This window comes from Actinia tenebrosa, unplaced genomic scaffold (genome assembly GCF_029948245.1).
Source record: "Actinia tenebrosa isolate PJP-AT-01 unplaced genomic scaffold, QUT_ActTen_1.0 PGA_scaffold3__52_contigs__length_22856419, whole genome shotgun sequence".
Classification (NCBI taxonomy): domain Eukaryota; kingdom Metazoa; phylum Cnidaria; class Anthozoa; order Actiniaria; family Actiniidae; genus Actinia; species Actinia tenebrosa.
This window is the reverse complement of record NW_028292580.1, coordinates 6897491-6924538: the sequence shown is the minus strand read 5'-3', so window position 1 is coordinate 6924538 and position 27048 is coordinate 6897491. Positions and strand designations below refer to the sequence as shown.

General features: G+C 37.7%; 2 protein-coding genes and 1 pseudogene across 2 annotated transcripts; 1 reads left to right on the top strand and 2 right to left on the bottom strand.

The window, feature by feature from the left end:
• Positions 1-679: 679 nt before the first annotated feature.
• Positions 680-17492, bottom strand: LOC148908349 (uncharacterized; annotated as a pseudogene).
• On the bottom strand, positions 2427-3017 carry LOC148908350 (uncharacterized). Its single transcript, XM_089035191.1, has one exon. The coding sequence runs from the start codon at positions 3015-3017 to the stop codon at positions 2427-2429; it is 591 nt and encodes a 196-aa protein (XP_088891317.1).
• Positions 17493-18999: 1507 nt separating the features above from the next.
• LOC148908348 (uncharacterized protein KIAA1958-like) lies at positions 19000-20758 on the top strand. The gene has a single exon (XM_089034827.1). It carries the CDS (start codon positions 19181-19183, stop codon positions 20399-20401), a length of 1221 nt encoding a protein of 406 aa, XP_088890953.1. The 5' UTR covers positions 19000-19180; the 3' UTR covers positions 20402-20758.
• The last annotated feature ends 6290 nt before the right edge of the window (positions 20759-27048 follow it).

The following is a 27048-nucleotide window of genomic DNA, read 5'->3' as shown; positions in this document are numbered from 1 at the left end:
ATCTGTGGCTACATCCAAAGTTCGGTTTGTCATCGTCTGGCAAAATTTCCTGCCAAAACTTTGTTTTCGTATTCTTGCTTATAACTTAACCAAAACTTCACAATACAAACCAAACAAGATCGGGAAACGCAAGAATGTTATATTTAGTAACTGTATGAATTTTTGAAGTAAAATTCTAAGTATTGGTCATGTTACCGCGATATCAAAACATTTACTATTAAATTTACAAAGCGATGCCTAATTACCATATTCCCATACTGTTTTAATTGTAACCAATAACCAAAATAAAGATAAATTTCATTAATTCCACAATCCAAAATGGTTTTCAAACGTGACAATCATATTTACTAGCTTATAGCCATAGAATATGGAAAAAAGTTTTGTAGATAGTTTGATCTCACGGCGGTGACTTCCCAGTCTTGCATATTTATCAGTACAAAGTATTGAAATTTAATTGGAACACTGAATACTTTCAGGAGCGTGTTGCGTTTTACTTTGCATAACTACAATATTGATAAAAGACGTGAAAATGGTTAGGTTGATAGAGCAAGATTTAATAAAAAAAGTTGGAAAAAGTGATTTTGAAAAATTGGTATTTGAAAAACTATATGTTTTTCATGACAATCGTGAACAACATGAACATCGCACTCGCTTTAATATTATAATGATCGTTATGCATTTATTCACAGCAAGAGCATTTCTTCGCGTATTCCAATAAAGGATTAATGAATGTGTTTTTCCTCTTCTGCGAACCGGGTGTTGCTATCTGTAATTCTATGCTAATATCACGCAACTGAGAAACTTTGAGTGTGTTCAGCTTGCCAGCGCGGGATAACTCGCAAACTTTATAGTTGGTTACCATGATAGGATGAATTGGACTTTCCATGTCTACAAAAACAGCTTCATTTAACGATCGTATTGTTTCCTCGCTCTCTAACGCGAGCAGTTCTTCTTCATCGAGTTGCTCGTCAACAATTGCACCCTCTCCTTCAGTTTGTCGTTGAAGCGCAGAAAAACGCGAGAAGAAACTGCTGATTTGTGTAGCACTCCTCCACTCCTCAGGTTGAAAAATTAAGTTGTCATCACTATCTCGAAGAACCTTCATTTCCCTTGCTACCTGATTGGCATCTGCCTTTTGTCCTGATGCTCCTTCGTTGAACTTTTTAATGAGAAAAGCTTTGGCTTCTTCTCCCATCCTGACTCCTCTTTTGTTGGTTTTGAGTGCCCATCCTTTAGGTGCAGTCCTCTTGTAACACGTGGAAGGGCCTTGGTCTACTGTTATAGCTACTCCTTTACCTGTGACCGCCACATTCATCTCAGTGACTCTCTCTGCCCACATCTTCCTTACAGTGTCGTAAACTGACTCGCAATCTTCAGCCTGAAGATGCTTCCCTGTATCCATATGCGCCTCTGCCTCCTCCATTGTCTTGAACGTACACAGGTGCTTTCATTACAGGAAAATAGCTCTGGTCTTTCCGCTTGTGAAATGCTGACGGACCCATGTCGTTCTAAAGGACCAAAACCATGAAGTACCGCTAGCCTGGTATCTTGTGGTACTACATTTAGATCACGGTAGAGAAGCAATTCTCCAAGGCTAACATTGTACGCACGCCAGACGCGGATGCCATATTTAGTGAAGGCAAGTTTATTCAGCAAACTAATTCCTGGAAAATCTGGAGATTTTTTTCTACTATGGTGTCAATCTTGACGACAGCAGCACGACAACCTTTTAAACCACCGTGGGATTCTAAGGCATTCTTCATGTCAAAAGCTGTAAGAACATCATACCTTTCATTGACCCACCGCCTGATATGAGATTTCATGGGTGCAGTTTTTCTGTCGCATATTCTTGGCTTTCACCCACGTGACACCAGTCTTGACAACGGTTGCTATCTGCCATCTTTTTGCCCCTCAATAGGAAACAAACAGACGCTAACAGAGAGATATGTGTGAACTTTTCACTGAACATGGTGCATTGTATCGTAATTGGTTGCGGTTCAAAGAGCGGTAAAAAAAAAGTTTCCTTTTCTTTGATACCTAAAGTGATATCAAATCAAGGCGAATAGCACGAAGAGTTTGTGAAGAGGTTGTGTCTTGCTCAACCGCTTTTATTTCCTCGTCTGAAATGTTCAGCTTGACATCTAAGCACTTTCGCAACAGTTCTAGATAATCTAGATCTAAATTACAAGGCTTGTAAAGATCACATAAAACTGGAACATTCCAACTTTTCGAAATGAAATGGTCAGCGAAGGGGTCGATTAAACTTAACAAAGCAGCTTTTGTTTAGCAGTTGTAGGGTTTTGTGTAAAATTCCTCCTTTTCCGCTGCTTAAACTTGGGCTGAAGGGTTCGGGTCTCGTCCAGATCCAGCTTGATTTTTACGAGACTGTCCTAAATTTTCATCATTCAATTTATCAATGGTACTGTCTAGAATTTCTGAGTTTTTTTCGCAGAAGAGAAATCTATGTCCTTGGCCCTTGCGTTGACATACGTGGGAAGAAGCCGCGTGCACTTAACTCGGGTACAGGCTAATTTCCTGTTGATTCTTGTCCAACATTCGATGTAAAATAAGACGCTGGCAACATGCGAACAAGATTCAGCTAGGCCTGCTTTACAACCCAAACAATGAGCAGAAAAAACCGTACCATCCTTGCCGGCAATGATCCAAATATCGGCCAGAGGGTCATTCATGCGTTGGGAATGGCGAACTTTTGCCACGACCAAATGCTTGCTTGAGATAATTTGTCCTCTTACTGAAGCCACAAATCCAGACACCACTTGATTACGTGCTTCCAAACTCTTGTAATTTTTAAACTGATAGTTCGTATAATAGCTCGTCTGCAAAACCAAGTAACTAAACAAATCTGACTGCTCTATTGGAGTCAAACATTCAGGATCAAACTGCTCACTTGGTATGGCGACTGGATCAACGCCTACTGCCTCGATCTTCTTCAAATAACGTTCCTTTACATGACTTTCAAGACTTGATCCATATTTCGAGAGCACTGGCACAGCCATTTTCCAAAGTTTTGAGACATCATTTGGCTCTGAAGCGAGCTAAAACTCTAAACACTATAAAAATGGCCTACTATTATCATAACATTTCACACTCGGAGGGGCACATAAATGGCGGACGCCCATATTTGGATAGGTCACGTGAAAGCCAAGAATATCCTTTCCTGACTGTGGGTGGAGCTATACCAGTGCGCTTGCCAATATGTGGGAGACTGAGCAGCAAGGAGCCACTGTGATAGCAACCAGCGTTGTCTGATAGAAAGAAGGCGCTGGTAATGTGAGGATACTCTTCTTTGATGGTGCTTAGCAAATTCTCTATTACAGAAGCTACTGCAAAACTGTTCTGTGTGCACGAGTCGAAGATATGTACAAAACACTCCACTTCTAGCTTTTCGCCCTTCCTTGTAATCAGTGCACTAACATGTCAGCTCCTCCCTCTTTTACCAAAGAACTCGCTCATTCGTTCTCGGTAACGAAGAGGCAAGAATTTCATTACCCAGTCCATTACTATAAGTCCTTCCAAAGCGTCCTGCTTAACTTCCTCTGGGTTTATTGTACGTAGTAAATGTGCTTTCCAGGCATTTATTGCTTCTATATACTGTTTGCATTCATGTCTCATTCTTGATTCTTGATCTTCATCCATGACGACATTATTTATCTCAGCTGTAACATCTTCCATAACTTTTACAAGAGACGTACAGGAATTGCAGTTGACGTCGTGTTTCTGTTTGCATGATCTTTGAAGCCTTTTCTGACTTGGGTCACTTAGGGCATGGGTCGTACAATTGTCAGCACAGCTTTTCTCTCGGCCAACATGGCTCTTGAATTCTGTCTTGAGATACCTCTTGGCCTCTTTAATTTGACCCACTGATCGTTTGAGCCATGTTGTATTATCGAGACCTTGTAATGACTTCTGTAGTGAAGCAGCACACACTTCTATCATTCTATAAAGTGAGCGCTTGCCTGCAGGCTCAAAGTTATCATACGTACAGTAGCTTTGGTATTGCTCTATTATTCTGGACGGGGTCACGGTTCGTACTACGGCTGGTATGATAATGGAAACACCTGAGTCAAGTTTTAGGGTTTTCGTTCCAAAGGCAACATCTTGTAGCATTTCTGATCTGGAAATAAAATCGACAAAATGCTGTACTTGGGATGCTAAGATACGGGTGAGGTATATTGGTTCTGATGGTACTGTCTGTCCCTTACCGATGTCGTTAGCATGCTGGCGAGCTTGGTCTATTCGCAATTTGGACTACGGTGGTATCAAAGTCGTTAACTCTGAACGGCTAAAGTCATTAGCAAAAATGGAAAGAATTTGACGCTTTGTTTGCCAAGGTCCAGCTTGTTCATAGGCCTTGACAAGAGAATTTATAATAGCAGATGATGGATCAAAGCTTTTGCGTGTACTCGTAGTTATGGCTCCTGAATCCACGCTAGATCCCTTTCGGAGAGCATCCCAAAGCTCTTGTTCTTGACCAGGACTTATGACACTCAATGTTGCCAAAATACTTTCCTTGGCCTTTCGCTGATAATATTTTTGTTGCGTAGACGAGATATCTTTCGAAGATGTGTTCAGAGTTGACAAGATGGGGCTAGTACGGCCGTCAGTAAGATTACTTATAGTGGTATTCAATGCTTATAGTGGTATTCAATGTTTTTCATGTTATGCATGTACTTCGTCAGACCTGATGCTTATCTCTTGTTCTGGGATGCTCTGTGAAGACACCTGCGATGAAACTGTTGAAGTCTCGTCTGTATCGCTTGACAGTATCTGCTCCCCTATATCTAAGGGCCCAACATCATCTTCTAAAGGTGGTACATCCTCGGTGATGTCTTCATCAATAATCTAATATTAATATAGCGTAGGTGAGGTCATATATTTCTACTAAGTAAGCGTATTAGCATGAATAACATAAATCATGGGCGTGGAAGAAGTTGGGGAGCCAAGGGGGCCAGCCTTCCTTTTATTTTTGAGAGGAGAAAAAGTAATCCCGGTTCTTTAATGGCTTTCTTTTTTTCTCTTTGGTTTTGCGTTTCGGGGCCTCAACCGAAATGGCGGAATACTGGCTACGCCCATGTCAATAAATTATAACAGTAATACTTGTGTCGGGTAGAGTCATGGACTGTTGAGCTCGCGCTTGATGCGTTTTTGTGTGATTCTTCCGATAGTCGTCGCAAAATGCTGCAAAAATAATTAAAATAACATGAGCATAATGTTCATTATATTTGAAAAAAATGAAAAAGCTTAAATTTAAAGCCGGATTTAATTTATAGCGATAATATATCTTCGTATTGCTTTGCAATCGAGCTACCTTATTCATTCTCAATTTTGCGACTTCGACAAATCAGTATCAAAGTATCGCAAAAAGTACTGAAGAAGGGCGGCCAAAAATACGATGTATAAAGTATTTCTAAATTTAAAAAATAATTAAATCAATTATAGCTACTGACCACTCAAAGGTGAATCCGTAAGTGGTGAGGGGTTGTTCTAAACGTGTTTCATTGAAAAATATATTGTTCCCAGATAAAATTTCATTCGATTTGAAGCTCTCATCATACCCTACAAAAGTCGACCCTCCCTGGAGTGTTTTTTGTTAAATAAATAAAGTAAATAAATGTCTTTATTTGAGAGTCTAGCCGCGCACTTCCATTCCATTCAATATTCTGTGCACACAACGCTCAACTCACATGTTGAATTTCACGGGAGGCTAGGAAACTGGAGAACCCAGAGAAAACCCTCGTAGCATAGGCGAGAACAACACGTCAAACACACTCAATTCAACATGTGACGACCGCAGGGCTCGAACCAGCGACCGATATAACCGATATTGAGTTGGAAAAAGTTTTGAAGGTGGTCTCATAAGAATGATACCACTAAGCAAAAGTATCTTTGGCTCTTGAGAACACATTCATGTCTCATTTTGTGCCGATTGTTCTTTTGCGTAAATATGGATATTGACTCACCAGTTACTGCTGGAACCACGACGCCGTATTGGTTGAATATCTCTTTAGATACTGCCATATTGACTCTCCGAGGGTTTCGGATTTGCTTGTTCTCCCCTTTGTGAGTAGGATACCCACAAGTCATTCGTTTTCTGCCTGGCCAATTTACTGTCATTTCTCGCCTATGTTTAGGGCAGATAGTCATAGCAGCAACCTTTTTCTCGGGCAAGTGGAAGTACCCAGCTTCAGTATCAGGTCTTTCTCACTAGTAGTGTAGAGTACAGTTTTACCGCACCGCCATCCTCGCTTACTGCTTATCCCCAAGGAAACCAAATGCGATGTAAGATCGAGCTTACAGGCATTTATAGGAAGGATGGAGTCTTCTTCAACTGCTTCACAACGGGAGTTTTGTTGAGCGAAAGAGCATTCCATATTACTCGTCCTTTATGTTGTTTATACTCGTGTTTTAACTGAGAAGTCTGATTCATTGATCATTAGTTTGTCTTCAATCATCCAACATCTCAGGTCCTTTATGCAGGCTTCCATGGTGCTGATAGCCAGATATTGAGGTGTGTTATTATCTGGTTTAAATGCAAGGTAGATTTGAGTGTCGTCTGCATAGCAATGCACTTGCAGTAAGTGATGGATAACAATCTCGAAGAGATGACTGGTATAAATACAGAAAAATAGTAGACCCAGGCAAGAGCCTGCTGCACACCATACTTGAGGTCGAATCTGTTTGAACGCACATCCTCAACCATAACTTGTTGGAAACGATCAGAAAGGTATGAACGAAACCAAGTTAATGCATTACCAGAGAGACCAAGGGAGAACTGAAGGCGTTGAAGAAGCGATGGTGTCGAAAGCAGCGCTTAGATCTAAAAGCACTAACATGGTGACATGTTTGTTCATATTCATTAGTATATCATTACGAACTTTTAAAAGAACAGTTTCGGTGCTATGACCATGTCTGTATGCAGATTGGAACTCGGGGATGAGGGAATGACTTGGCATGTGATTTGTCATCTGCTGTGCGGCAGCCTTCTCAGTCAATTTAGACAGGAAGGGAAGATAACATAATCTATACGACCCACCTTGGATTTAAAAACAAAAGTTGATTAACCTAAAGACTTAATAATGAACACTCCGTTAGAGCTGGGAAATGGGATTTTACACATTGGAACTGGGATTCAAAAGCAAGAGAGCAATGGGAATGGATTTAGACTTGTTCTTTTGGAGTGGGCTGTGATTAGGACGCCCTTCAGGATCGTCGCTTAATGAGGCAAGACATATCTCTAGAAACAGCATTTATTTCGGCTTGTAATATTTGTGTTTTATTTTGGCAAAACACTCAACAGTTACAACATGGCTTTAATCGTAAAGCTATTATGATCAATAATACAAACTTTTGATGAACCGAACTTCGCTAAATACTTCACTTAATATTTGTAAATAAGTACTTCTGTAAATATAACGTTTGAGACTATTCAAATAACTGGTAATGACGGTTATTTAAAGAGACTGTGTTTGTAATGGTAGGGTTGTAGTGATTTTTCACTGTGAAATGAGGATGCTTTTTGGGTTCCCTATGTAAGCTTAATGAGTTTGACTTACATGCATTCATAGTCATTTGTTTACTGATCGTTAAATAGTTTTGATTGTGTAATAGTCTTGCTTTTGTGTTGCATGCAATTTTTTGACTCTAGCATGCTAGAAAATGTATTTTCCAATACTAGTAACACCCTTCCATCATCAAAAGATAAATAGTTTTCCCTACAGCTCTGTATATTTTTGATTCAATTTTGAGGAAAAAAGATATACTCTCTAGAATAAAGTGATTGTATATTGACAGTTTGAAATGCGTACTGATCTTTCATTATATTAAACGAACGATTTGCTACGATATACAAATAACAAGAAAATAAGTCAATAAAGTTAAACTAAGAAAGCAAGAAATGGTACGGAAAAACTAAAGGAAAAGATGAAAACGATAAACTTACAATATCTGTGTTCACAACTTAACTTAAATGGAGGTGAAAAAATAAACTTGAATACTAACGTACGGACTATATATACTGACGCTTATGCAAAGAAAGAAAAAAAAAATTAATTTTATCATTTTAATTTTAATTTATGTCTTATTTTATTTTTGTATATATTTTTAACAATTATTTCTGTTGCAGGACCCTACTGAAAATCGCTTTTGCGAGTAGGTCTCCTGGATAAATTTATTATTATTATTATTATTATTATTATTATTATTATTATTATTATTATTATTATTATAGCAGTTAGAAAACAAAAAACAAAAACCAATAACTTGCTTATTCATGACTACAGTGATGAATAATACTATAGTAATTAATTTATGAATTAATACTATATAATACTAATTTATATAATAACTTTGAACTGAATTTCCTCATTTTAATCTTTCTTTACCTTATCTACGGTTGCAGTAATATCTGCAACCATAGATGTCGAGGTGCCATATTCAGTTTGATCTTCTTGGCTAGTCAGCTTAGGTTGTTTTGGGCCTTTATTGATGTCGTGTTCATCAACAACTTCTACAAATCTGTATAATTGTCTGCGTCTGTGTCTAAAACGGCTAGAGACACACCTATATATCTTTAAGTCGCCTATTCGATGTTGTGTTCTCACTCTGTGAACAGACAACAAGCTATTAAAGAATTGCATGTTGGCTGTTGGACGTCTTCTGCCGCGATGTGAGAATGGTGCAAATAGCAGATATCCTGTTGGCTATCCACTGTCTGCCAATATATAGCTGCCTACTGGAAGTGGAAGAGCACAGTTATGACCAATTCTTGGAATCATGGCATAGCTTGCTGCTGTGGAGAACGGAAAATTGGCCCTGTAAAAGTTCCCTGTGACACTGAAGTACTCGCAGTGTTGTCTTCTAGCAATCTTTATTCACCGCTTGAATTGAAAAACATCTGAAGATTCACCGGTTACAACTTCTCTTATATATACTCTTTTCAAGGCTATTTTTAGAACGTTACATCATCTTCTAGAAAGTACTAACATGCATATTCGCACGAACGGTCTACATAGAACGTTCTAGAACTCGCTATTACGTGCTAGGTTACGATAAAGAATGATCTAGAACAACCGACAGGTATTAAAGGAACCTTCTAGAATATAAGCTAGTGTGATCAGGAAATATAACAAACAATCCTATAATTAACTCAAAGTTTCTAGTATTTTCTGGCACATTCTCTGAGGGTTTTCCACACTGCGTTAGGTTGGTGACCTAGATATCCTGCCTGGCTATAGACAAAGAAGCCATCACAGTCAACTATTACTTGACAGTTTAGGAAATGATAGCCCCGATCGCCGCGATAATACAGCCTTTGCACGTTGCCTTGGGGTCTGTTGATGCGGATTGGCATGGCGTCAATGATGCCAACTACGTCAGGGAAATCCGCAATACTTCCTCGTAAGCTGTTCCAAACCCGTAAACTAGGCCATCTAATGTAGAGGGGCTCATAATGAAAAAGTGTTATTAAAAGAATATGGATATTTTCTGCTGCAGTTGTAGCACCCACTCCAAACATACTTCCAAGTTCTGAAAAGGTCGGATACGTGCGTAACCAAACAAAAAGCATCAATATCCGGTCACGAGTTGTCAAAGCAAACGGCCTTGTTTGAATCTCTCTGTATCTTGGGTTTCGGGAATTGCGGATAAATCTTTCAGCATCAACTGAGATTCTCTGAACAACTCTTGTAAGGCTTAATGGTGTTTCGCCTGTCAACTCCCACATCTGAACTGGGTTTCGGGTCAAACGAGGCCATAATTAATCTCTTTGTCCGGGTAAGGTTGGAAACAGTAGTCTAATGGTAGCTCGAAGAGAAACACCCTGAACAGCTGAGAAAACTTGCAGTAACATAAATATAGAAATGCAAAGGTAGTGTGCAGGAAATAAAGGGCAGACATCCTCTTCATCTTCGTGTAATTCTATAATTACTGAAAGGAGATTTAAAGTAGCCATGCTAACTGTACCAATAAATGCCGGGAAATGACATAAGACGGCTCATTTTTGCAATATAAGTTTCTAACAAAGATGTTTTGAGTTTCATGGGTCAGCCATAGAATCTGAGTTATGATTCCTTTGCAATTTTGCAAAGAAAAAGAAAAGAGATAGCAAAATAGACAAGTTAATGAAAGAAGCATCTAAGATGATGGACATTGCTGCGAAGGCTGCTAAAACTCATCATCAATACAAAAAGGCAATTGCAGCCAATAAAGATATTAATGTCAGCAGTTCTGATGACAGCAGCTAATGTAGGTGTAACCAAATAAATCATTTGAGTTTATGTTTTATTGCCATTGCGAGATGTATTAAATTACGTGTATCGTCTGCAAATACAAGATATAAAGATAATCACACAATGTTCCCGCTTTGAAAACATTTTGTTTATTACTTGAGTAAGTGTCATTTATATTGTAATAAGTTGAAATAACAAAACTAAACATAATTTTGAATAACATTCTTTCACACATTTGCTGTGAGACAAAAATGTTTCTTGTCCCCAATGTAAATCTGAAAACATTAATACGAGCCACTGGAGTAAGTAAGGGAGTCTGATGAGAATGGTGAACGCCATTCAAGGGTGAATGGCCTAGTGTCATAAAGATTTTCAGATTAGTCATCATCGGTGAGATATTTATGGACGGCCACATTTTTAGAGATTTTGACATGAGAGTGAGGGTGAAATTTGCAGAAAGATAAAAAGTATGAGAAAATTCTAATAATGTTTAAACGCAGAAATCTGCTGTGCATTGTTAATCTAAGGGGTTAATCATTATTAGGATATTCAACTACGTCCAAAAACAAAAAACAGAATATGCTCAGTTTTTGGTAAAAGCGAATAAATGTGCTTGCCTAATTTGCATGAAAAATTTCACCCTTTGAAATTCACCCTTGAAATTCAAGGGATACGGAAAAACTCTATTATAATTTAATTGATGGAGGGCAAATATGGAGACCAAATTTATTGCGTTGTAGAAAAAGAAAGCGTCGAAACTGTCGTCGGCAGACTTTGGAAAATGATCAACCCATTCTTTTGGGTCACAATAGCCTCAATTAAATGAGAATCTAGTGCGCCATTGAAAAGAGACTCCCAAGATTCCAACATATGATCAATGTCGTCAAGCATTAACGAAGTATCCAATGGGACTTGGTTCAAGGTGGTGATGAAATTATAAGCATTAATTTTTTTTATATCGCAATATTTGATAGATGGCGCATTCTCGTTTTTGTTTCGTCGAACATTGGCACTCTAGTACATAAACATCGAGTACAATGGCATCTTTGCGTCTATTATTTGAACTAATTATAAAGAACAAAGCTTATTTTTGTTTTGTTTTGTTTGACGCAAAAGAAAATTAATTAGTTACGAGACAAAAGCTGCGTTTTTCCTCAATTTAGTATACTTAATATATTAAACATACATAATTTAACATGAATAACATGTAATTTTTTTAAGTTCCAATATTCTGAAGTAGGAAAAAAAGGCAAATATCATGTGGTATCTGAAATTATCTACCATTGTTTCCAATAGTAGCACAAAAATAATGTTGAAGGAGAATTTTTTACCAGAATTAATATTCTTCTTTATTTAATAACCAGATGAAATGGTAAGAATTCAGCTGACTGGGTCACTAGAAATCCAAAGAAATTTCCAAGGACATTCTACCTATGTCCATGGTAAGAATTCACATGAACAACTGACTGGGTCTGAAAGCGTCCACATTTGATGGTCACACGCTAACCATATTGCATTACATGCATTCCCTGCATACCTTCCCTTCCTGGATATGATCAATTCTTCTTGAATACGGCAGTATAAACACTACTTTGTAAGCCATAAAGCAAGCTTCACAAACCACTCCAGCCCACTCCAAGTAAGTCCTTAACCTTTCTCAATTTGATATCGCCCGTCCTATCATCACTAACCTTAGTTTAATTTCTGACACACGCTACTTATGTTTATTCTTTCTACACATAATACACACACACAGGCCAACGTGCTGTGTCCCAGTCGTCTCGTTTCACGTAGGGTTAAACTTCTAGCGCTAGAAGTTTTGAAACGTGTAGGTCGAATACTGACCTCTACCTTTTGTCTTAACCCCTGATGATAAATACTTGGTAGATCGAACAACTATCCCAGAGCTTCCGTAGTTTTATATTGTATTCCCTACCACACTGCCGCGACGCATGAACTCATGTTTTGTAACGTTGCCTTCACTCGAAACACTTTTATTCTTAACTCAATATACATTGTACGATGTACTTTATCGTTTACTGTATCATTGCTACCTATCTACGATACATATCCATAATACTCTCATTTACGTCTCGTATGCTCATCTGTTGCAATCACCCACTGCCTTAATATTTATTTATTTTATGCTATTTATTTATATCTTTTTCATCATTTTTCTTCAATCATTTTTCACATACGTACCCCCCCTCCCCACCATTTCTACTTTTGCTTGAGTCCGAATACCTTTGTCAAACATAGTGTTTGTCGGGTTTTTAATACCTCATGAATCTATGTTTTTAAATTTATAAAGCCTGAAACCATTTGGTTATATGCCTCAAGGCTCATGAAAGCTTTAAATTGCTTCTGAGTATAGAAACTAGTTTCTAAAACTAGATAGCAAAGTAAATCAGTTGATTCGACTGGTGGTTGGCAGTCCGGCTCGACACGTTTCCCCTCCATCAAGTTAGGATCGATTCCAATCTTCGCAATTTTCTCCATGTAGTGCTGTTTTACCTTTCCTTCTAATTTTTTAGCGTATTGTGAAAGAGGAACAAATAATTCTTCATCATTATTAGCCGAAGAAATTGAGGAATCTCGAAAAGAAGTCATTTTAAATTTAGCTGTCAGAGTTTTGTTTACATAATTTGCATATGATACACGTGGGTAGATGTGCTCCAAAATGGCGGCCGATTATGCCGTGACGTCACATGAATACGATCTAATACCATAACCTACTTCCAGGTGTATTTCTCATTTTGGTCTCAGCTTCTTCCTTGTTTTTTGTTTTTGTTTTTTTTTTGTTGTTGTTGTCTGTGTTTATGTTTGTGTTTTTTAATAAATAAATGAATTAAAAAAGGGTCCAACTATTAATGTAAAATCGATTAGCTTTCATCCTCTTCACGAATGATACTAATTTCTGCTCCATCATTTCTATTCTTGGAATTTTCGGCCATTAATCTCCTTGTCTCTGCCATAAATACATTTCTCTGGGCTTCCTCTGTGTATTTGATTCTGCATTCTCGCTCCGGGATTTACTATGTTGAGTAGTTGCGAGGAGAAATAAATCCAATCAGAGACCTATATTGAACAAGCAGAATAGACCCAAGAGCTGTGAAATCTACACGCCGCCTCATTAGCAACTTCTCGTACTTAATTTTTTCTAATTTATTGACGACAAATGCGAATCTTCGTAGCTTCATATGAGCGGGCTATTTCTAGACATTTTTTCGAGGTTAGGCCTTTCTCTGATAAAAGCTTTTGCCAGATGTTAACATCTTGCATTCCAACTGATCCTGTCCTTTATTAGTGATGATGTTAGCTCCCCATACGAGCAGTTCTTTGATAACGCTAGTAAAGCTGCATAAAATTCATCGATGATTTCGTTGCCCCCTTGTGTGCGAGTATTGAATAAGTATCGTTCGTATGTTTCATTAGCTACACCTCTGCAAATCTATGTCATCTTTTCAAGCACGATATCAATGTCATACCTCTCTTCCTCGCTGTTGAACGACAAGCTGTTGTATACTTTTAAACAAGTCAGAAGAGTGGCTGTCCTTCTTTTTGGATGATCGATGAGTTGAGACGATATTTCGTAATTTCCCCAGACTTGCTTGAACATTTCCCAGTCTTTCTTTCGACTAGCGTCATCCTTCAGGGTTAGCTTTTCAGGGAACGGAACGTGTTGAAGAATTTTTGGCGGTTCTTCTTCTGTATCTGACATTTTATAATCCTTGATGGAAAATCTAAGGTTCTGAAACCAATTCTGACACCATGCTCTGTTACGATGTAAAACACAAGGGAATGATGGAGACGGATTGTAAACACCACGAGTATTTTTATTCTCTGGACGGCATGTTGGCCATCTCCCAGTACACAGGAAACCCATATCCCTAAGAATCTAAATACAGGAAACCCATCCAATATTATATGCTAATACTACATTTTGTACTGGTAACTGTACTTCATTTTCATCAACTTCATTGATCTATAAAAATTATAATGATAAACAAGATTCAATAAAAATACCTTGACGAGATTTCATCAATTTCCTTCTCTCTTTCACTAACTTTCTCCATTACCCCTCTCACTTCTTCATGTAGTTTCGTTAGAGTAGATTGAAAGCTAAATGATAGCGCTATCGAAGGTATATGCTTACCTTTTCGAAATGAGTATTATCGTTGAACCAGTTCGGTTTTTGTACCAGTTGTCGGTAGTCCATAAGCTTCCAATTTAATTCTAATATGTGTGGCTATCATCGATGAAATAACTTCTTTGTTCGCAGCCATGACCTCTTCTGAACTTATTATTATGCTTCGCTGAATTTCATGAACAAAACCCAATATATCTTGGAATTACTTGAAAGTTGTAAAAATTCTTGTACTTGATAAGTCTTGCTTTAATTCTGGTTAGGCTTCACCAGTTAACCTTGGTCTGATACTAAATGATCGGGCCCATAAGGAGATAACTTCAAGCTTAATCTTCGAGTCAGGTACTGGTGAAGTAAACAAGTGAAAGCAATAAAAATATAACTGACTCGAAGATTAAGCTTGAAGTGTCTCCTTGTGGGCCCTAACATAGGTGGTGTGGATGCTTGGCTACCAGCATCATTGCCACTTTCATCAGGCAAAACAGTATCATCAGTATCATACGAGCAGTCATCTGCTTGATTTGGATCTTGCGATTGAACTTTTTTCACAGCCTATTGAACACATATTGAACACATATTAGTATACTGGTGTTATAAACGAAAATAAAAGAGACAAAATGAGCCTAGATTTTTTTTTGAATTTTGAAGTTCATGCTCATAGGTATTTGTTTGGCACTCACTTGAAAATTATATAAAAAATGAATAAAAAATGCCAAAACACTTTGACATTAAAACTTTTTCATGTTAACATCCTGAGTCAAGAAGCCATGCTTTTATTTTGAATAAAAGATATTTGTTGTATATATGAGCTGTCAGAATATACATATACTTTACTTGGGGTTTAAATTGAACTCAATCATGAAAGAAACCTGTCCAATTTTCCTCAGTACGTGTATCATTAAACTTTGCACATCATACGATACACTTCTGTTTCAAAGTTTGTCATTCAGTCATCACCTTAGGTGTATGATCTTCACCAAAATAATCAGCGTAATGATAATAACACACAAAACAGTTATGAATGACAACCGACCTTTATGGGGCGACGATCCAGTCAATATTTTCATCATTTATTTTATGGCTTGTTGTATTTTTATTGTGGTCTTTGAATTTGCTTTTATAATGATTATATTAATTTTTGGTGGGACGGAAATTGCTTTTGAAGCACTCAAATTTACTTTTATGGTCATTTGTTTAATCTTTGGCAATCGAATTAATATATTCTAATGCAGGATTTGTTTATTCTAATCTGAATTTTTTTATGGTTTTTGGATTTTTAACATGCTAATTATTATGCATATCACTTAATAAAGACAAAAATTCTTCACTTAATTCATTGTAAGATTGGAATGTTGATAGTAACTCTAGGGTTGGTCCACAGGTTCTGGCTATGGGTCTGCGACAGCTTCCATTTAAAGTACTTAAATAGATAGTTATTTTAATCGAAGTAATATGATGGAAAAGCATAGCAAAATTTGGCTGATCAACTCCAGCTATCCAACATGTTCAACTATCTGACGTCATCACAACCCAGCCATCCCAAGCCATCAAATCCTTGATATTCCACGAGGAGTCCAGCTTAAGTCATTTTGCAACTTTCACGGACAATATCACCCCAAAAAACGCATTTCATGGAATTTTAATTTCGATTTTCAAAATAAAATCAACAAGGTTTGATGTACATTTTAAGCTATGATGTGTCTGGCACCTCAGAGTCCCTTTAACGAATCGTGAAGGTCTCCATCATTGGGATCAAATTGAGACAGAGCTCTATCAATTATCTCCTTGTCATCTCCTGAAATATATACTTTAAATGAATCCATTAAAGACTCCTCAGAAACACTTTCTTCACCAAACAAAACACAGCAACATTGCTGCTTGTGCTTCAAGAGACGCTTTTCTTGCTGCCGCGGACGATCTAGAGCTTGACCTTGACGAACTACTTTTTGTAGAGCTAACTAATTGTAATCCACGATTACGTGGGATAGATAGTCGAGAATGAAGATCATAAGACAGGCACGGTTCGAACGCACGTATTTTAATGATAGTTGAATAGGTTGTGTAATTGTAGCGTGGTTCGAACTAGAATAGATACAAAAAAATTCTAGGTTACAATATAATTTGTCTAAGTTACAATACGTGGCGTTACAACGCTATTATCGGAAGTCAAGATTACAAACACGAATAAATAATCAAAAATTATTACACGATAGTGTCGAATAATCTATAGAAATTTGAATTGAATATTAAATTACATAAATTTCTTTTGTTTTGCCTGATTCTGTTGGAAGCCTAGCTCTGACTTCCGCCCAGCCGATGAATGGAAGATTTGTTCTGTTAACTGCAGTCAAGTCTAGTTCTCTGCTTATCAATTCTGATACACTTCTTACTTTAAATTGTTATTTACTCCTTTAAACCTTATTTACTCTGAAATGCTTTTTCAGAGTACTTTTTGTTAAAATAGACACCTGAGCGCCAGTGTCCCATAACACCATAAACTCAGTATTATTAAGAAAACACTTACATTCCTTACCTATAACGCCAATTATTTGATCATGGTGTTCGGGATGTAGGTGGCTAGCAAACACAGTCTCCTTAATGGTTTCTGGTGTTGACAACTGTTTTATTGCCTTACAGACATCTTTATGCTGACTCCAATCTCTTTTCTGACAATCCTTAGAACAACATCCAACAGTTCTGCATTGTGTACATAGGTTTTATTACAGTACTACTGGTTACTGACTTGCCACAGAAATTACATCAGTGGGACACAGTTGTAGGCCCGACTTCTCCCGGTCCGGAGGAAGCAGCCGCTGGTTGTTTAACGGTCTCTGGGTACCTTGTGACTGGCGACATCCTACTGCATAATGGCCATCACTCCCACGTTTAAAACAATGTTTGCACCATACTTGATTACTCTCTTTACATGCTGAGCATTTTGAAACCCGGGTACTGGTACCTACCCCTCTCCCACTGCTATTGTTGGTAGGTGTGGCTGGGGTTTCCTGGCTTTGGGAGGGGGTGGCCAGTGCACGTGACTTGACTTCCGTCCTCAGCGCTGCTAACTCTGCCTTGAGACCCTCTATCACAATGGTCATGTCTGGACTGGTGGGTGGGGCTTGGTCCCCCCCCCCCCCCTGGGTTTATTAGACCCCTGACTTCCCCTCTCAGTTCCGAGGGTAGAAACTTGGGCAGGTTTACTTTTAGGTTGGGACTTGAACTTTCTATTTCTCTCTCCCTCAGCTGTGACAGCTATATTGAATTGATGAATCAGGTCTTCATCTTGTATATTATGGTCACATAGGAAGGACCTTATCCTTACACGAATATTCTCATCAAGCAAACCCGTTTCAACAGTTCTTAAAAAGAGCTGTTGAATATGCTCTGTCTCATACTTTAGGGCATCCTCACTCTCATCACTTGCAAATAGGATTTTCTGCCTGATATCGAGGGCACGCATCAAAATTGCATGGGGTGTTTCCTTAGGGTTTTGACAAAGGAATACTAAACTCTGGTAGAGCTCTGAACTGCTCTTTACCCCATGACTGCGTAGAATTTTCTTTAGTCGGTGAAGGGGAAGATCTTCAAATTACTCTAAATAACTTCTCAAGACTAACCCTGGCACAATGGCACGAACTACAGCATCTACTATTTCAACATCTTTGTAGCCCTGTCCCATCCCCGTTTTTATCTGTCTTACTAGTGAATTCTAAGTCAACTTATCCTTTTGTTAGGCTTTTTCCAATTTGACCAAGAATCTTGAACTGTCTGCTGAGAACACTCGTTGTATCTACCAGTTTCTGAAAGGAATCCTCCTCCACGTCTTCCTGCTTCGACTTACCTTCGACCCTACTTATTTTTAGCTTTTCGCTGACTTTCTTTACGGTGTGTATGTCCGCCTTGTACAATTCGGTCATCAGTTGTATGTGTGATTCTTCAGCCATTTTTTTCGCTTTAAACTCGATTAAACAGTCACAAGACGATCCATAAATCCTCTAATAATTTTTCCCGTCTGAGCCCCCAAGTTTGTTGCGCCACGTTAGGCGATTTAAGTGATAAAATAAAATAAATACACACATTCAAAGCCATGAACACGTTTAATCATCGAAGCACATGGATTACAACAGCCGCAAAGGCTCTTGGGACTTTTCCGTAGGGGCTTGGGTGCGTCCATCACAGAACTCTTTGATTCTATATCGTGCAGCAGAGGAGAAACTTCTTTCAAAAGATAACTGCCTATGCATTTTTGATAAGATTTGTAACACAATCGAGTATGTTCACCACAAAGGTTTTTTGCATAACGACATTAAATCGAACAATGTTGTTTTATTTTAAGATAAAATTCAACGATAAAACTTTACTAACAAACATAATATTACACGACGTTTCGACGTTAACTGAACGTCATTATCAAGTGATAAAAAATTAAAAAACGTTAATTTATATACATGAATAATAAAAAACGAAAAACTATGTAATTTAAATATTGTACAATAAAATGATGAACAAAGAAAGAAAAATTTTATTTTTTATTTTTCTTTCCTTGTTCGTCATTTTATTATAATATTATGATATATACATGTTAATACATGTTATTATACATTTTACTAAGTACCTCAATTCTGATTGGTCGAGAGCCCTCAGCCAATCCCTGATATCATGTGAACTCGACATGATAAATGTATTATCTGTAGGTTTTCCTACAGATAATACATTTATCATGTCAAGTTCATTCAAGGTCACGCTGTGGTAGCTTTGCCAAGGGCATTGAGATCTATCCATCGAGATGGCATCCTCACGCTTTGCTTCGCTTTCCGAAGAAGAAATAAATAATCTCTTAGAAGAAAAAGATTCAAAAAATACGAAAAGGTCGACAAAAGGGAGCGTAAAAGTCTTCAGCGAATACCTAAAGGAGAAAAAACTTCAAGAACCAAAGGAGAAGAAATCGTTAGCCGAAATGTTGAAGTCATTTTACGCAGAAGCAAGAAAAAGCAATGGCGATTTATATTCCAAAAGCTCTCTCCACAGCTTAAGGTTTGGACTCAATAGACACTTCAAAAATACCCAAGGAACTGACATCATAAACGATCCAGAATTTGGTGAGGCAAATAAAGTTTTTCTAGCACAGTGTGTTGATCTTAAAAAACAAGGACTCGGCAAAATTCAACACAAACCTCCAATCCTCGAAAATGATCTTAAAAAACTCTATGAGTGTGGAGTTTTTGGCTTACAAGACCCAAGAACACTGCAAAACAAAGTATTTTTTGAGATAATGCTGTTTTTCTGCCGCCGTGGTCGTCAAAACCTCAGAGAGTTAAAAATTTCAGACTTCTCATTCAGCGTAGACGACAAAGGATCTCGATATGTGTATAAAGCTGGCGACGAGCTGACAAAAAACAGGAGAGAGGACGACGACAGTTTAGAAGGAGGAATTATGTATGAAAAACCCGGACCGAACTGTCCTGTTGCCTCGTTAGAACTTTATATTAAACACTTAAATCCAAAGAACCAGTTTTTGTTCCAAAGACCGAAGAAAAACGCAAGAATTGGTGTTGACGAGATTTGTTATGACAACATGGTAGTTGGTGAACGGATGTTTGGAGAGAAAATGAAGGTTATCTCTCAAGAAGCAAAACTTTCAAAGCTGTATACCAATCACTCTATTAGAGCTACATCTCTAACCATCCTGGATAGGGCTGGTTTTGAAGCACGCCACATCATGTCGGTAAGTGGTCATAAAAGCGAGAGCAGCCTGAGGAGCTACTGTCAAACAGACATAAACACAAAAAGAAGAATGTCAGAAACCATCACTGCTGCATCACTTGGAACTGACTCTACGAGTGTAGATACTAGCATAGCTGTAAGTAGCGAAACTCTTAACTTATCGCCTACATTTACTCTTTCACAAGAAGAATTTTTGATGGGAGAATTTAGTGTTAGCAACTCCCACTCAGAAATTTCAAAAAACTATAATTTTGTGAATTGTAACGTCACTTTCAATAGCTAGAGCTAAAGTTGTTTTTTCCTTAGCTTCCTTTTTACGAGAATGTCATTTCTTGTTTACTTCTGATACTTTAATAAGATTTTTAAGGCCATTCACTTTGGCATCTGAATTATTATAGGTTTCATTCACTCCGGCGACATTTTTGTTGTTGTTGTCGTATCCTTTAGGCTTACATAACTTATAAATTTCTCAGTTTACATAACGTTTTTATTCAGAATTTGTATTTATCTTCAGTATTATGTACAAAAACAATTATTTAAGAAATCTTTATTAACTTATTTTCATATATTTTGTGAAGAATTATTGAAATATTTTCAAATAAAAATTTTGCGTTTTTCACGCGACATCATGGCGTTCATATTTCATGTCTCTATAATTTAATGTTTATGTTAATGTTTTTCCAGTATACAAAATGTATAACAAAGCAATTATTGAATTCGGTTATCGCATGATATCGTAAATTATCAAAACCTCGGCTGTGTTATCTGCCTCAGCCTTCGGCTTCGGCAGATAACACAGACTCGGTCTTGATAATTTACGATATCATGCTCAACCTCATCCAATAATTGCTTATTATGCTTGTTGGGAATATGGGGTAACACACTCAAGAAGGCCATTGCACAGATTCTTGAATTCCGAGTCTTCGTCATTTAGCCTCCTTGCCATTCTGTTCCGGTGTTCTTTAAAGTGGAACTCACATGATTTTACACTCCTTTGTGCCCCTTCGCCAAAAACTTTCGTGATACCAGCCAAATTGGCACCAGCCATGTCAGTAGAAAAACCAATCGGATTGAACAAGACTTTTTCATTAGACGAAACTTTGGCTAGCACTTAGTTAAATAGAGTCCAGAAGAGCGCTACACTTTTTGTGTTTTCTGATTCAGTTTCCATTATTGCTAATGGTATTTGTTTTCGCAAAAGTGGGTGATATACACTGGCTTTTAGTGTTACAAGTCCTTTACGTCTTTTCCGTTTTCCATCAAAATAGCAAAATTCCTCGTTTAAGGAGGCTCTGGTTAGTTTTGGTCTGGCACACCTAGCCGCATTGAAACGGCTACAACTTCGTCATGAATAACTCGATCTTCAAGCACTTTTCACACAATGTCAAGAAAGGATTAAGAGCGACTGTCTGTAAGGATCGACCAAAATCGAATTTTCATGGCACAAGTCAAAAAATCGATTTCGTTCATATTTTGTTTTTAGATAGCCCTTAGTGTAAAATAAATCGAGGTGTTGTTAGTTTTGAAAAAAAAAATTTTTTTTCCCACGAAATTTACGAAAATAGATTTCGCCCAAATGCAGGTGGAAAATGACCGACGAGGTCAAGGAATTTAGTACAAAAATAAGTGTATCCTACAACTAAACTACTTAACAATTTTTTCGGTTGGTACTTTTTACCGAAGGAATAGGTATTCCTCTTGCTTTTCGTTGTATTTATTCTAGAATATTTGGCGATTTAAAATTCGAAAAAAATTTTCTACCGTGTACACTTTTTCCAAAGTTTAAAAATGCAAATTAAGGCCTTAAAATACTACTTATAAAAACTATGTGCGGAGATACCAAATTATTCAAAACCTACACCCAGAGGATTATCTAATGTATTTCTATCAGATTCAAAAGAAAAATCTCTGGACAAATCATTTTTAGCTTTCCGTTGAAGTCTTTTTACGATCTCTATTTCGCGATATTTCAACCGTAAACAGCTTGTTGCGTTACCTCCACCGACGTGACTATAATTTTAATTGCAATCATTCCATCGCTAAATTTTGCTAAAACTAGGGGATCAAACCAAGAAAAAGACATCATAGTAATATCCAACACATTTCAATTGCGATATATTGGCATATTTTATCACATACATTTCTAACTCATTCTATTGCGTGACACAAAGCATGCTTTGTCAGTAAAATGAACACGCAGATGAAAATCGAACAACGATAACTTTCAAACTAAATATATCAGTGAACTAACTTTATTTTATTTAGCTGCTCTTTCATTGGATTTTCAAAATACGGTTTTACTAATCCAGTAGCATTTAATAATAGCAATTTCCTTCAATAAACATTGTTTTGATAATGCATGAAACTAACACTGAGTTGACTGCCGCAATGATTAAAATCGCGTGCCATCTTTCCATGGGAAAGTTCAGCAAGCACTGTATAAACATGGAAGTGGTTTGTTCTTTTTAATAGTTCTATAGTTGGAGGTCCGTGTAGCTATGATCGAAGAGACAGAAATAAGTCAGTCGAGTCGTTACCCATCAAACGCAAGAAGGTATATCAGACAAGCTCGAACAACTAGGCAAGTCCTGCTCCTGCTCTTGAGAAAGCTGGTATAGATGAAATTGCTTCTCGGCTTCTAGTGAAGAAGATATATGAAAATTGCATTCTGACGAAAATACGCACATTGTGGTAGTTAGTCCTCCCTCGTACTACTTTTGACATTTGGTAAATAACGCTAACTTGATAAAAGTATCCTATATTCTATAGGAAAATTCATTGGCTGACGAGGGAATTCCAAGTTGAATTCACGAGAAAAGGCGATATCGCCTTTTCAAGTGAATTCAACTTGGAATTCCCGAGTCAAGCCAATGAATTTTCCTTGAATCCCATGACACTATTCAATCTAAGCGAATATAAAGAAGAAAAAAGAAAAAAATCGTGCGAGTTCAAGAAAACCTTGGCCCACGAAGGAAACCATTCTGATGCCATCCTCCCAACCAATAGGAATTCCGCTCAAAGGTGAGCGTTTGATCTTTTGGTTTGAACCTCGTGGCGAGCAGAATAATATTTGCTACTGTGGGAAAAACTAACTGTTTATTCTCAAAAATCTCCTTCGCTGAAATACTTCCTTTAATCTGTTACAACAATAATGACTTTTTCTCGTCTTGATCGAAATCTAAGGCAGTTCAGCAGTCTAAATGTGCGAAAATGTCATGCAAAACAAAGAAGCTAACTGGTGAGTACACAAAACTTTTAAGACTTTTCTCTGAATTACACAATCAATTACTAAATAGACTAAATAGACTAAATGAAATCAAAATAAGCAAATTCCTTTTTCTTCTTCTTTTTCTTTTTTTACTGTTGTGTAGCTCAGTTAGTGTTGGATGAAGAAAGAGCTAGCGATGGACACCAGCCTGTAGATTGATGGAAATATTCACCGGTGAGTTGTTAAATGTGACTCCGGTAAACAGTCCACTTACGGCTCCACTCAACTCAAGACCATTATAAGGGGCTTCGGCAGCTTTACTTGTTTGGTTCGCCTGACGACCTTCTACATTGGCAGATATTTCATTCAAAGTATTTCTTGCTGGTGATCTTGAACTTTCAACTACTGACGTACTGACCGTACTACTACTTTGACTGCAAGGAGAAAATCCAGCCAGCTTGTGGGACATTTTGCGTTGTTTTTCCAATGGGTTATGGCTGTAACTCGATATCGATTCTGGATTAGCATGGCCAGTCAATTCTGAAATTTCAAGCGGGTCGAAATCTTCTCGCAAGGCTTGGATTGCTGTTTTACGGCCACACGAATTCGTACATTTGCCTTCTAGGGAAGCTATGTCGGCAATCTTCTTCATCATCTTAGACAAGGTGTTTATTCCAACCGGTGACATTTTATACCACACTTCAGATGTTGGCTTGTCAATTGGACTTAAGAACAGATTTTTTGGGACTTGTTCACCTTTTGGTCGATGCTCCAAGTACTCAACGAAAGCACGGTATGGATCGCGTTCGCCGCCATTGGTCCTCCATATTTTATTGTTGTACTTTCTTGTTCTTTTCCTGCTATTCTCGTCTCCTTGGCGGTTCTTGGTTTGGCGCTCTTTGTACTCTATGAAGTACTCTGTGATGGTAAAATCATCAATCGTACAGTCGTACTGCTCTTGGAAAGCCCTCATTCCCAGATGAGTGACATTATTCCACCAAACAAGATGGAGGAGAGATCTTGAAGTGTGCAAGCCTAAAGCACCTGAAGACCACATTTTCTCGACTTCATTCTCTTCTAACGACCTGGCAGCATTTGGCTTTGTCCCTAAGCCTTTCTTCTTGAGATCTTTTTTCTTCATTGACAGCATTGTTGCGACCTCTTCAAACTCTACATCTGCTTCTTTATCGATGTCGAAGTTGTCGGGGGAAGGAGGACATGGCCGCTCAAGGAAAAACCTTCGCAGACCGTTGTGATACGTCTGAAGAGAACCTGGCTCATATTCTTTGCCCTTGTTATCTTTGGTTGTCTGGCGTATTTCTAGAAAGAAATGCTTCAAAAGGTAAGGTGCTTCTTTCTTTGATATCTGGTTTAAGTCGACTTCTTTCTTATATTTTTTCTCTGTACCATGACTGAAAACGGCGTACAGATGTAGTTGTTGCTTTTCTTCGTGTTTGCCGCGACCAAATTCTCTTTAAACTCCAGGATTTCTTCGTCTGTGTACTCGACAATAGTAGAATTTTCATCGGTTGACTTGGGGCAGACAGACTTTTCGGTACTTTTCTCGGTATCCCTGACGATTTTTTCGCTTATTGTCTTTTCTTTCCAGGATGAAGTTGATGCTGCCTCCATATTAGCAACTTTTCTCTTTTTTCTTGTTGTTGCAAGCGGTAATGGTTTTCTCAACTTTTGTATCTCAGCGTCTAGCTGAATACTAAAATTTGGGAACTCAATTTTTGCAACTTTCAAACTAAACAAAACAAAGATAGTGTGACAGACGAAAATCTTTGTATTTTGAGGTGAATGCGACAACAACAACAACAACTCGCGGGATCCCTATATATCGTGGTATTCAGCTTTTCAAACCATGGTATTCCACGCTAAATACCCACTCTCGGTAGCCAATCAGCGCGCGAGATTGAATAGTGTCATGGGATTCAATAACAAATACCAATACCCCAAAGGAGGGTTTGACATTGGTTATCTTTTAAAATCTTTTTCCTTGTTGTGTTATCGTGTTGTAATCTTTCACACCAACCCAGGCATCTATCTCTCTTGCTGGAGTACTTCCCGGCCACTTCGACCAAGAAGTACTGCAGCAAGTCTAAGATCTATATTAATTATCGTTTCAGAGATAAATGTATACACTTATTTCAATAAAGTTAGTCACCAAAAACCTAGAAAGCTGAGATCACTGATATGAGAATCATGGGAAACTTTTCATATCAAGGAAGCATATACATACAAAGCTTTTTTAATACAAACTGCAGCTCGATGATGCTCAGAAGAGGTGAGACTATAACCGGTAAAAGATTCGCAAGTCCATGAACAGTTATCAAGCGGTTGAACGTGTAAAATGAATCTACCCCATATCCTTGTCGGCCTCAGCTTTATAGCTTTTTCGGGTGACTAACTTTTTTGAAATAAGTGTATTAACTTTTTATAGACAGACAAACATATTTATTTGGCGTTTCGTGCATAGTTGCACATCAACTTAGTTCCAAATAAGTTAGAGTGCTCACACTAAATACGTGAAACAGATACTAATTTTTGCACTAAATAGTGATAATTAAACAATAGAAAACAAAGGATTCTGTATGAAATAGTACTAATTAGTACTATTTAATGTTCAGGGTTTTTAGTGCGTGCACTCTACGAGTATTACGTGTGTTTATGTATGCGCATAATATCTATATTCACATATTCCACACATACACGTCATACGTACATATATATTCTGTATATATAAATGTTCATATAATGAATTCGATAAAATGCGTTACTAATCCTAATGATCTTTATGCAATATTATAAAAGTATTGATTTTTATTTGTTTTGTTGTTGTTGTTATATAAGGCTGCGTTCATAATGTATGGCAGAGGGGGGGGGGGGCAGGGAGAGGAGTAGAAGTTTGAAATATCCAGAATAATTCTCAACATCCCCTTTAAAGTCATGCAAACAAAGGCAATCCCCCCTAAGCAAGGCTTGTTAGCTTCTTTCAAAATTGGTGCATCCCCCCCCCCTTTTTCCTACAAAATTTGTTCCCGATCCCCCCTCAATTTCACATGCCCCCCCTCCCCCCTTTCATACATTATGAACGCAGCCTAATTTAAGTTATTTACACGAGTGAATTTCGCTGGTTTGGCAAACACGCACCATTTTTTATGATGTTGATATATGTTGAATGTTTGGAAATGTTCTGCATCTAAATGAGGACAGTTCAGCTGTGTCAAAGTCACGGAAGATCTTGCGAAAGCATATTATCAATCACAATAATGTGAGATTGGAGCCGGTTAGTTTCACAGTATACTTTTTTTACCGCCCAAGACAAAGCATGCTTTGTGTCACGCAATAGAATGAGTTGTAGAAAAGTATGTGATAAAATATGCCAAAATATATCGCAATGGTAAATGTATTGGATATTACTATGATGTCTTTTTCTTGGTTTGATCCCCCTTAGGTTTAGCACAATTTAGCGATGGAAATGATTGCAATTAAAAATTATGTCACGTCGGTGGAGTAACGCAACAAAGCTGTTCTCCGGTTGGAAAGATCGCGAATAGAGATCGTAAAAAGACCTCAAACGGAAAGCTTAAAAATGATTTGACCAGAGATTTTTCTTTTGAATCTGATAGAAAGAAATACATTAGATAATCCTCTGGGTTTGTAGGTTTTGAAAATTTGGTATCTCGCACATAGTTTTTATAGTAGTATTTTCAGGC